Below are 13094 nucleotides of genomic sequence, written 5' to 3' on the forward strand. Positions count from 1 at the left end.
GTAAAGTAATCCTTTCCACAGAGTCATCTTTTAGCCTACTCCTTTGTGATTGGGAGTCTTAATCTCTATGTTACAATAATGGAAGCAATCCCAAGTGCTTTGAATAGCTTTATTTTTAAGGTTTTCAAGTACAGTGGCATCACCTGGCAGCACAGTTCGCAATACTTCTGCATGGTAAAACATTGGATGATAACGTAATAAAAGCTACAGTCAGAATGGACCTATTCAAACTCTTCACCATCGTACAGGAGACCTAGATCTATGGCAGTCATGACTAGCTAATGCCAGTGGTGTTCACAGTCAATTTTGGAGACTTGCCAAAGCATGTGTGCTAAGGTAAAATTTTTAAACAGTTTAGTCTACTGTTCAAATGAAGGCTAAACAACAAAAAGAGCCTGTTCTACCATGTTGTCATATTTATTCTGAGCAGAACATGTTCAGTGGTATGACAGCAGTTCCCTTCATTACAGTTGACATTAACAACCGCACCTTTTTTTAAAATATAAAATGACTGGCACTTATAACATCATGTATTACTGCTCGACTGTAGTGATACAATTGACACTACAAACAGTTCTAAGGCTTAACACCAGCTTTTCATTGCTAAAATAAACACTTTTTTGTTTCTTTCATGCTAAACATTATGAGAATGTTATTAAGAGGAAGGGTCTCCGCCGTAGGTTTGAATTTTGTTCCTGATTCTAATCAACTCGAATTGCAATATCCTTCTCTTTCCTCCCACCCCACCAAATCTGTCACCACCACCCCACCCCCCCTTCCCTGCAGTGCTGATGGTAGGGAAATAAATATTTTCAACAACTGTAGTTTGAACCACTGTTTGCATTCCTTTCCTGGAACCAAGAGTTAATGAACCACAATGGTGCACGATGCGGCCAGGGGTGGTGGTGCTCTGAATGAATTGAAGCGAATGACATCAGTTTGTCATTGGCTTTACACCAGCCTCGCATTTACTTCTCACCCATTATTAATGACAGATTTTTATCTTTTAATACATTGCATTTCTTGCATGCGGCAACCAATGTTTAAGCTGGGATTTCCGACCTGTTTGTAGAGGCTTAGCTTAAAACAGTTTGGAGAAGAATAAAGAAAAATAATTTAAAATTATCTTACATGTTGCACAACTTTACCACAAGTCTTTTTTTGTTCTGTAATGGGTTTTCTCATTGGTTCTCTCTTTCTCCATTAACACCTGACTAAATATCACAAAATTGCTTGCAGCCTGCAGGGGGTAAGTAGTACCTCATCTAGAGGGCACACAAGCCGGAATATGTTAGTGTTACTAGACATGGACAAAAAGCATACAGAGCTCTGCTGATATATTTCTTTAAAAAAATTCAGTAACATCAGGACGTGCAATTTGTCTACACACAATAGGTTACAAATTCCTTACCAGTCTCAAAAGCAATAGAAACAAAAGCCTGTTAAAAATTACCATTCGTACTGCACTTTTAACATCCACTCTATAGCCTTGGGAGCTCTCATTTCCTCTCACTGCTAACTCTGGCTTATGATCAAAAGTTCAAAGGAATTACAGACAGTGGATGCAGCCAAATACACTTGGCATATTTTAGTGTACGCAGCTGGACTCCTACAGCAAATACATTAACAGTGAATGACAAAACAATTGGAGGGAAAGGGAGGGAGGAGGGAAAGGGAGGGAGGAGGGAAAGGGAGGGAGGAGGGAAAGGGAGGGAGGAGGAAAGAGGGAAAGGGTGGTGGGGGGAGTGGGATGTTGGAGAAATAGTGAAAATGACCAAAACTTCTTATTTTGATCACATGTGTCCCAAAACCAGTCTTTGCATCTCCTCTATGCTCTCATTACACACATTCACCTTCTCACAGGCATACACCATACCCAGACAAGCAAGGTTTACATCAGAGTGAGTTTGTGTATGGACCAACTCCAACAAGTGCTTTAGAATGTCTTCCTGTGGATTGCCCTGGCCCCATCTTCCTCGTACTCTTTCTTGGACACCCACATCTTCTTAAACGTGTCAAGTGATGCCAGAATAGAACCTCTGTGAAAATAATTGAATATTCAAAGGACATTAGGCAACAAAAGTATCCTTTGCCGCTTACTGATTAACCCATTCAAATATATTTACATTACATTTTCAAAAAAGTGCAGGAATTCTTTACTGTAGAAAATGTTGTTCTTCTGTCTCTATTGCAGTCACCAGTCTTATCAACATTCATCCCTGACACTATTATCTTTGAAAACTGCCACCCAATTTCCAACCTCCCTTTCCCCTCCAAAGTCTTTGAATGAGCTGGCCTCCAAAATCCATGCCCATTTTGGTTGCAGCTCCATCCTTTCCAATCAGAATTCTGCTTCGACCACATCACTGATGCAGCATTTATTAAAGCTATAAGATGCCACATGTAACTGAGACCATGATAAACCATCCTGCTTCTTACTCTATCTGCAGCCTTGAATATGTCTAATCACACCATCTTCCTCTGCAATTGTCCAGCTGGGTGAAACTGCACCCAGCTGGACAATCGCTGGATAATAAATTATCCCTAATGTCTCTTCCAAAGCAGAGCCAGGGCTGCGGATGTTACACAGCTCAGTGTTTCCATAGCAATCAACATCCCACTGGTTTTTATATAAATGGTATTCTACAGTACTAGATGACAAGATGAATTATATTTTTAGAGGTTTGTTCTATGATGTGCAGCAAGCAAACTAGAGCATGAAGACATGTTTGGAGAAGGTGGCTGTTATGAAGAAAGAAAATGGTTATCAGATGGGTTGAAAAATCTGCAGACTTCTCTCCCATAAATCAGCTAACAACTGCACTGACCATGATAAAAAGATGGAACTAACAGCCTTCATTTTCAGAAGGCAACATAGTGAAACCACCTACTAACAATAACTCTATTTTGCCAAAGAAAACAGTGCCCTCACCAGGAACATGGACAAACTGTACCTTGCGAAGTTATCTCGCAAGCACGAACACTATGTGTCATGATCCACAAATGAGCACTTACCCTATCCATGTGGAGTATAGCCTCTCCTGAGGAGCAGAGATCTGTAATGAAACAGATACACAAAGGATAAACTATCACATTCTACCTCAGATTTTTACATTTTATTTGCAAGGTCTAATCTTTCAGAGAAAAAGTAATTATAGCATTAAACTGTACGAGTCTTTTCAGGGCTCATAGAGTAGAATCATACAGTGCAAAGGAGGCTGTTCGGCCCGTCAAGCTTGCACTGACAATAATCTCATCCTGTAACGCCATGCATTTACCCTGCTAATTCCCTGACACTAATTGTGGAATTTTCTCATTCCAGCCACCACGGGAATCGTAGTGGATGGGGCCGGACCATGCAAAGGTTGGTTGGCCTTGGTGGGATTTTCCAGGCTTGGGCCAAGTGCAGCCAGAAAATCCCACCTTAAGGGGCAATTTAGCATGGCCAATCAACCTAACTCTCACATCCTGGTGGGAGGAAACCTGCACAGACATGGGGAGCATGTGCAAACTCCACACAGTCACCCAAGGCTGGAATTGAAACAGGGTCTTTGGTGCTAAGAGGGAGCAGTGCTAACCACCTTGCCACACACAAAATAAGTTCTATTCTTAATCATTTTAATAATTTTCTACAAACTATTCTAAAATACAATTTTTAATATGGAATAAGGAAATGGCACTTATGATTTGAGAGTCCTTTCATCATTAGAGTTTACAATACTCTGGAAATTAAATCTTTAAAACCTTTATCTAAAAGAAAACTCTACTCCTAATTTGTTGATGTGTACACCTGTAATCTTTGATCTTTGTACTGAATCAAAAACGAGAACATCTGGGTGTGTGATCAAACCCAAAACATGTGTTTGTATATGATCGGGTATAATGTATTATGGTGCTTACTTTACTAGCTTAATAAGCCAGTGAATGCAAGGTGAAACCCCAACTTGGCAGTTAAAAGATTTATACAGATTAGCCAAGATCCAATTGAATGATGGAACAGACTTGAGGAGATGAATTGCCTAACCCTCTTCGGAAGTTCAAGAAAGATTTAAAACAATAGTTCTGAGAACGTTCAGATGTGGAGATATTATGTGTGTACGATATTGGATATCCTGAGGAGCTGTAGATGGGACATCTTGATGAGTTATATGTTAATAATCAAACTTGTTATCCGGGGACTAACAGACTTTTCAATGTGAACAATATGAACAAGATGGCTTTGAAGTGTCAAGGCAGTACAGCACTCCTGCTTTCAATGCTGAAGTGTTTGTTGAAGAAAACAAACAGTACAGTGGTTATCACTGTTGCCTCACAGCTCCAAGGACCTGGGTTTGACTCTTGGTTTGGGTCACCTTCTGTATGGAGTTTGCATGTTCTCCTCGTGTCTGTGTGGATTTCCTCCGGGTACTCCTGTTTCCTCCCACACTCCACAGATGTGCAAGTTAGGTTAAATGACTATGCTACATTGCCCTTTAGTGTCCCAGGATGCATAGGTTAGAGAGATTAGTGGGGTAAGTATGTGGAGCAACGGAGATAGGATCTGGCTGAGTTTGTTTTTGGTGTAGGTCAATGGGCCGAACGGCCTCCTTCTGCACTGCAGGGGTTCTATGAAATAGAACGATGTCAGACGTTAGTGATTCACTTTAGTGGCTAGGGTAAAAAGAATAGGTGGGCGAATCCATAACTATGGTTTGGAAGAAAATGGTTAATAAAGCCTATTCTTTGAAGAATAGTTACATCAAGAATCTTGTTTAACAGAAGTAGCTTGGAATGAACATCAACATGTTTCCATGGGTTGATTGCTTGCAAAGAATTAGCTCTTGTGTACCTCTGCTGTATGCAAAATATGATGTAGGAAAAATATGATCTGTAGATGGTTTTCAACAGATCTTCAGAGGGCTGAAAAGATAAGAAAAGGAAAGCTCCTCCCTTGTTCAAAGCTTCTTGCTCAAACTAGCCATCAGTTAAATCTGTTCTGTATACTCCCATCAATTGGCCCCGCTTATTCAAAGCGTGCTGTGAACTAGAAGGGGAAGTAGGTTGTTACTAATTTCCGGGTGTTGGAACATATAACAATACCTTTATTTTTATATCTTTTGGTGCCAATTTCTTTACTTCACTCAGCAGTCTATCACCAAAACCTGTGATTAGAAAAATACAGCAAATTAAAACCAGTTGGCGATGAACACAGGGGAAAACTAAAGCACGATATCATGTGCATCAGTCCTCAGAAGGTTTTCCAAACAGATGTCAGACTTGCATGGTGACTGTGCCGAATTCAAACATGTGTTTTGGAAATTATATGTTGCTGACTGTGAAATTCATTTGGATCCACACCCGTTTCAGATCTCAGCGTGAGATTTGAATCCATTTATAATCTACCAAACAGGTGGAAGAGATCCAAGCATCTAAAAACTAAAATGGTCACTGCATCAATAAGGGATTTCCTGCAACAAGAATACCTGCTCCATTGTCAAAAACCTTAAGAGTTGATTTTGAAGCAATTGCGATCGAATTGTTTGACTTGTGCTGGTCAGATTCGTGTTTATTCTAATGATCTTGAAGCTTTAGTTCAGGTTGTTACCAGCTCCACAAGGTCAGCAGATCAGAGCTGCCATTTATATCCTACCTAAATCCTGATTATCTAATAGGAAGATATTAGTTGATTAGTTCGTAGTTATTGGTTTCAGCTGCTGTTGAATTTATTTATACAGCAATATTCACAACCTCCGGATATTCAAAAGCATTTAACAGCCAATTAAGCACATTGTGAAGTGAAGCTGCTGCTATTGTTACATCACAGGAAGTGTGACAGCCAAACAGCTACAGAATAATAACTGGATAAAATATTTAATAAATGTTGGTTGAAGGATGAATGTTGTCTGGGACATCATGGGAAGAACTACCCTGCTCCTCTTCATAATTGCACCACGGGATCTTTTGCATCTACCTGAGACAGCAGATGTGGCTTCAGTTTTACATTGCTTCTGAAAGATGGTATCTCCAACAGTGCTGCACTCCTCCAATGCTGCGCTGGATTGTCAGCGTGGATTATGCATAATTGCTGGAAATTTACTGATTCCAGGGTGGGCGAGGCTCACAGAACAGCAATCTCTGTTGGCCTCGGGTGGGGTCTTATGAGCCTCGGGTGGGCGAGGCAGTAAAATTCCAGCAGATGTCTCTGGAGCACAGCTTGAACTGTAAACCTTTTGACTGAAGGGTAGAGAGTAAGTTACAGCCAGCACTAGTCACATTAAACACCAATTCTACTCATCAGGACATTAAAGAACAATGTAAGAGAAGGATACTTTTTGGCCAGATGATTGAAAAGCCCGTTAGGTATGACTCTTCTTACATTCTGTATCTTTTCAAATCTTCTCAATTCCAGAATAAAACACCAAAGAGAAATTGAAAAGAACATAAGATAAAGAGAACTTCTTTGTTGTCCCTGAACAGTTGCTCAATGTGTTGCTTGTTCCAGTGGAACTTCAATTATTCAAAAGTTTCCACTAATAAACTTTGGGTAGGGGTGTTCCCTATTATAGTATGTTGCTTCAGAACTACCTAATGTATAATACTATACGTTCACAATTTGCCTGAGCTATCCGAGAAAAAAAATTAAAACAGAACTTGGTTTCCTTGAGAATACAAGTCCTATTTATTGCTGAGAGACTTAACAGATTCATCGAGGAAGCTAAACAAATGTAATCAATTTTGAACTAAACATTTAAAACACACTTAAAGGTGATAAGTGGAGGATAATATTCAGCCTTCTGTTGGGCAGGTTTGAAGAACATATCAAGATTTTAAGAGAAACAACCTTACAGAAAAATGTGCACTCTCCTTTCTGTAAACCTTCCACATTTGGTTTATACACTAGGGGGCAATGCACTGCTACAAAAGGGCTGTTTCTCTGCTGTTAAATCCCTGTTATACAGCAAATTTAAATTGCTGCATTGATTCACATAAGGGTTCGAGTGGCACACAGTGGAAAGAATGAGACATCACAGCAGCAATTTTAATAGTAGAGAATGATTTGTGTAACAGTTGCATTTGTCTGAGTTAAGTGGCACAGTCCGTTCTTGTAGCATTTTCTTTTGTCTGCTACTTTACTGAACGCATCAAAATCAGCTGATCTTTAACTGTGTACTAAGAGGAGAATAAATACAATAAGAGCTAAAAGGCTCAGTGCTAATTTGAAAAAGCTACTCAGAACAAGCATTCCTGCAACTCTCCGAGATAGAATGTCCTTATTCATGTTTCACTCTCTTGCTGGAAGCAATGACAACCTGAGTAGAACATTTTTCTCTCACACACTGTCCTCTGTTTCCCCTTCCACCTCTCTGTAGAAAATAAACACTTGCCTTCCCTTTCAACGCTTGGGCAGATTTTGTTAATTTTTAGCCGGAAGGGACTCTTGGGAATTCAGGAAGTTGGGGGGTGGGGGCAAGAGGTCAGTCGGCTCCAGCAGGATTTTCTGACCATTAATTTTAACAGCCCAACTGATTAACTTTATTTTATTTTTAGTTATATTGAACTTTTAAAGGAATACTGTGTTTAACTATTGAAGCCCATAAATGGTAGATCTTTAAGCTCTGACACAGTTCATGTTCTAGTGCAATTTTTTTAGGTTAATTTAATCTCCAAAGTGCCAAGATATAAAATAATTATCAAATCAATTGATAACTGCAATCAAAATGCCTTTCGCCATTGTTCTCCTGGGTTTAATTCATAGAGGAACAAATCCCTACAGTTAGGTAATATATTGCAATAATAAAATCTGCAAAGGAAATGGTGGGGGGGGGGGTTATGTTGTATAATTGCTATATCCTTTTCCTTTCTTTATTTTTTAAAAAATATCGTACTGTAGCAACATTTTACTGAAACAGATCATATTACAAGAGAGGAGTTACGTGGAAATATCAGAGAAACTTTGATTCTATGATCTAGACAAAGTGCTAAAAGGAAGGGCTAAGGTATCAGCGAGTAGGGTGAGCCCACAACATAAATAACATAAATAATATAAATCTGGACATGTAAACATTGACAACCTGCACTTGTATAATGCCTTTATTAAAGCATCCTGTGTGTGGGACAGGGCCAGAATTTAGAAAGGTGAAGTCAAAGAGAATCATCTCAACTTCGAGAAATAGTTTTAGTAGATGTTTGGGAAGAATTTTTCTACTCCAACTCTAATAAATATTTGTAACAATCTACAAAGCAGAATTGTAGAGACAAGAACAGTGAAACTGCATGGTATAATGCGAGAACCAAGACCAAGAGAGATGGGCTTCAATGGGACAATTACACTTTTACAATTACGCATCTACAGTTTCCATGCCTCGAAAAAGCAGTCAGCATAATCAAGGACCCCCACGCACCACTTACATACTCTCTTCCACCTTCTTCTGTCAAGAAAATGAAATAAAAGTCTGAAACAATGTATCAACCGATCCAAGAACAGTTTCTTCCCTGCTGCCTTTAGACTTTCGAATGAACCTTCCACATATGAAGTTGATCTTTCTCTACACCTTAGCTGTGACTGTAACACTACATTCCCCACTTTCCTTCTCCCCTATGTATTCTATGTATGGTGTGCTTTGTCTCTATAGAGCATAAGAAACAATAATTTTCACAGTATCCCAATACACATGACAATAGTAAATCAAATCAAATTAACACTTTCACATCCTAACATTTCTTTGGTGAGACAGGAGAAATGCATTTGATGGATTTTTCTCAGCATTTTGGGCATCTTGCTGAGATACCAGGCATTGAAACAAATGGAAGGGTATGAATTTGCACTGTTTGCTACTAACTAAGGCAGGAAAAGGTAGGGCTTACTAATTCAACTAGATTTCTTTTTATACAGCATGCAAAAGTCATAATTACTGCTAGACAGCCTCTCTAGTGAGCAGTCTTATTTCATCAGTTTTTAATTATTGTTGGAAGTTTTAAAAAGTTGAAGTTCTTTTTCACTTCTTCTTGCTCTTTCATCTCTCTAAATCACATCTTTCATTCCTTTATTTTCTTTTCTATTTACGCTCTGACATTGAATTTAACTTACATTCCTGGTTTGGACTGTGTTGACTCAGTAAGGATTTTTCAATATGATTGGGGAAGGATTTATACCACTGCTTGTCCTATTCACCCAGTCCCTGATCTCTTGTTGAGGGCGTTGTGCGACTTTTCCTTTCTAATAATGCCAAGTTCCATTGCAAAAAGTCAGTGGCAAGTGTGCCAAGCGCCATTTGTTCACATCTGGCCACAAAATCCAGGCCAATAAAAGAGTAGAGAATAGAATGATACCTATGTGGATTCTGAAGCATGAATGATAGCTCAATTACAACAAAATACCTTTAAGAAAAGTGAATTGCCAATACAACATTTCTTATGGGGTGGGGAGAAAGTTCAGTGGATCGGACGAACCAGTACTTCTTCCAGCTCCTCTTCCTCACTACCAAGATGTCTTCCCTCATATGTCAGTATAGACAATGAAAGCAAGCAAGTTATTTGACTGTGGGTCCATTTTGGCCACACCCAATCTCAAAAACACTTACAAATTACAAATTTTGAGCAGAAATCACAGGATGGACACAGGATATTTTTCTTTCCATTTCAAAAGCACACCGATGTCAATGATAGAAATTCTTCCAGCTCTGGCAGAGATCAGCTAACTCAGCACAGGGCAGCACAGTGGCTTAGTGATTAGCACTGCTGCCACACAGCACTAAGGACCCGGGTTCAATTCCAGCCTCAGGTCACTGTCTATATGGCGTTTGCACTTTCTTCACGTGTCTGTTGGGTTTACTCCAGGCGCTCTAGTTTCCTCCCATGGTCCAAAGATGTGCGGGTTAAGTTGATTGGCTATGCTCAACTGCCTCTTAGTGTCAGGGGGATTACCAAGCTAAATATGTGAGGTTACAGGAATATGGCCTTGGTGGGTTTGTGGTCGGTGCCGATTCAATGGGTTGAAAGACCTCCTTCTGCACTATGGGGATTCTATGAATTGAACCTGGGTAGTATAAATCAATTCCACCTTTACCACATAATCCTTCATCACAGTTCATTTTCACTGTTTTGGGTTTTCCAAATAAGATTTTCCTTATCGGGTTTACTTTGAATTGAACTCAAATTTATTTTACCAAAGACAATTTTTTTCCATAATATTTTTAATTGATGGAAGATACTTTTTGACTCCCGACTATAATAGAAAAGAACAAACAGCTTAATGCGCTTGTCTGATATTTATTTATCCACTAATTAGCAAAGGTAAAATAAACTGATCAACATGGATGTTAAAATATCAGACAAATGCAATAAGTTTTCTTCCTGTCAGTGGGATTTTCTAGGTCTATATTAAGTTGTCTAATTCTAAATCCCAGTATGATGAATGTCCCTGTTACATTCCATGTTTGGATCAATGCAGCACAATCTTTTCAGCATGTCAATGCCAAACATGTAATTAAACATTGCTGATTTTGTTTGCCCTCAGTACTGAGGACAGCTGAAAAGCAGTGGCCATGCACCTGCAGCTAACAGACAATACTGACGGGATCTTTTAAAATGTAAGCTTGAAAAATGTAAGCTTCATGCTATTTAACATATTTCCATTTCAAATGAAAGAAATGGCACAAAGAGACGGTCAGTTGTTATCACAATTCTAACTATCATCTGCAGTTACTGAGAGGCAAGAACTTATGTATATACAACTGTAGAACTCTGCTTCCTCCCAATTAGCACAAAAGGACAGTGGGCTGTATGACAGTACAGGTTTCCATTGGCATTGTCAATTCCAGTGTGCCCTGGATTTATGCTGTAGTGCTGGGGGCAAGGATGAATACACCGAAGGAACTAAAAGGAATCGATTACCAAATATAGGGGGCTTTGAATTTAGTTCTCACACCTGAATGTCACTTTTTCTTAAGGCTGGCCATCTCCTGACATTTGGGTACTATAATAGACACCATGAAATTCTCTGGTAGTGATTTGTTACATGGTGTCCTCCTGACTTTACGTATGCTGTTGTGCCCAGCCAGGCTGGTTGCTGGGGTAGCCTGCCTCCTACTAGTAATCCTCATAGCAAGGGAATGGGAAACAGCAATAAATCCTGGTTCCACAGCATATCACACCCAACTGGGTCATGAGTGGACGCTCAGACACAATGAAGCAAGTTTTCTGGGGGCCATAAGTGGCACCCAGCCATGACATTGTGGTGTTATGAACTGTTGCTTATTAACTGGGACTTTTCCCAGAGCAATGGGCAGCCAAGGATCAAAAAAAAGTAATCCAATTGTACATCCTCTTAATGGCATCTATAGACCTTCCAATTACGCAGTCCTAAAGTTAAAGTTAGGTCCTAATTAGGTACAAGATATTTAACTATAGCTGGCTGGAGACTTTCTCTTCCTGTAGAAAAGCACAGAATAAAAATGCCTTGTGTTTTTTGGAAAAAATGTTGATGAATACAGACACAAAACATGCAGTCTGCAAATGATGGCTGCAGCATTTTAACATGGGGAGGTAATCAATATAGATTACCTTATACAAGCATCCCGATACGACAGAGTCAATCTCAGTTTGCAAGTTGCAAATGGTTCAGTTAACACATTAAACAGATACCTTTGAATAAAGTTGATCCTCCGCTCAGCACAATGTTAGAGAAAAGCGTTCGCCTCAGATCCATGTCAGATTTCTGGATCGCAAAGACTAAGACTTCATGGATTCCCTCACACTCTTCACCAATCAGATCAGGTCGAAAAAGCAGCTCTGGTGCACGGAACCTTGCAGGGCCAATCTGCGAAGAGCAAAGACATCCGACTGTAAATGATCTTGGCTTTCACAGGACTCCAATCAAGAAAGGAATACACACCCAGCCAGATTGGGCAGGTCTCTTGACATACGATCAGGCCAGGACACTTATTTATGTTGCTTTTTAACATATTTGAAACATGGACGCGCTCAGAAACTGACTGTGTTGGTAGAAGCACATTTATTGTTCACATTTGACAAGTTTTAAAGCTGAAACATACAAAACACGGCCATCATGCCTTGACATTCTGGCCATAGGCTCTGTGCAACGTTTGCGCTTATATCTCTTAATTATCTGTCTAATATGAATTTAGAGTTTGGAATGGACTGTTGATTCTATGGTTGATAAATCCTAACTCAATTCACACAGATCTGTTAGCATCAGCAACTTGAGATAGTTGCAATATAGTAAGAACATGGATTTTAACTTTATATTTGGCCTGCAATGCTCAGGGGCATTCAACTATGGGAACCAAGGAAGATAAAAACCTCGGAACCTATTGTTTTCAAGGTTTATGCAATGACCTGAAAGAGTAAGAGGTTGAATGCTCCAATAGTTCATAGAATCACAGAATCCCTATATTGCAGAAGGAGGCCATTCAGCCATTGAGTCTGCATTGACTCGCCAATACAGCATTTTCCACATGTCCTTTCACCATGTATTTACCCCATTAATCCCCCTAAATTGAGACATAAAGGGGCAATTTTGCCATGGCCAATCCACCTAACCTGCTCACCTTTGGACTGTGGGAGGAAAGCAGAGCACCCGGACACGGGGAAAATGTGCAGACTCCACACAGACACCCAAGGCTGGAACTGAACCCAGGTCCCTGGCGCTGTGACGCAGCAGCACTAACCACTGTGCCGTTCAGTTATGTACATACAAGTAAAATAACTAAATAATTGATGAGAAAGGACAGTCAGTTATCAATTGTACTGAACCTTGAAAATTACCTTCGGAATAAAGTGAAAACAAAGCTATTAGAGATCTAAACTAAAATTGAGAACAACAAAGTGATTTTTGGATTCATTACAAAGTAATTTGGTTGTATCTTCTTTAAATCAAGCTATGACTTTTGAGGGTTTGCTCTACTTACTCAGAATGCTACTTTAGTTACCTGCGCATAAGATTTCCAGAAATGATTCCAATTTCCCACCTTCTGGAAACTCAATCTATTTGTTAATCAGGCTGCATAAAGAAATCATTCCTTACCTCAGTCCTAAATCTGCCTTTAACAACCTTGAAGCTAAGCCCACTTGTTTTGCTGGCTCAACATACCTAA

The 13094-nt window shown here is 39.6% G+C and overlaps 1 protein-coding gene across 1 annotated transcript in view; it reads right to left on the reverse strand.

Annotated features, from left to right (window-relative positions):
• Positions 1 to 394: 394 nt before the first annotated feature.
• The window catches only part of LOC145354491 (alpha-centractin), a 55908-nt gene continuing 43208 nt past the window's right edge, over positions 395 to 13094 (reverse strand). The window contains exons 8-11 of the mRNA XM_080205897.1: positions 11623 to 11797; positions 5080 to 5141; positions 3016 to 3056; positions 395 to 2039 (exon numbers count right to left, since the gene is read on the reverse strand). Coding sequence (XP_080062023.1) covers positions 1937 to 2039; positions 3016 to 3056; positions 5080 to 5141; positions 11623 to 11797 — 381 coding nt within the window. The 3' untranslated portion in view covers positions 395 to 1936. The remainder of the gene's footprint in view (positions 2040 to 3015; positions 3057 to 5079; positions 5142 to 11622; positions 11798 to 13094) is intronic.

This window comes from Carcharhinus amblyrhynchos, chromosome 17, assembly GCF_965287045.1.
Source record: "Carcharhinus amblyrhynchos chromosome 17, sCarAmb.v2.hapA, whole genome shotgun sequence".
NCBI lineage: Eukaryota > Metazoa > Chordata > Chondrichthyes > Carcharhiniformes > Carcharhinidae > Carcharhinus > Carcharhinus amblyrhynchos.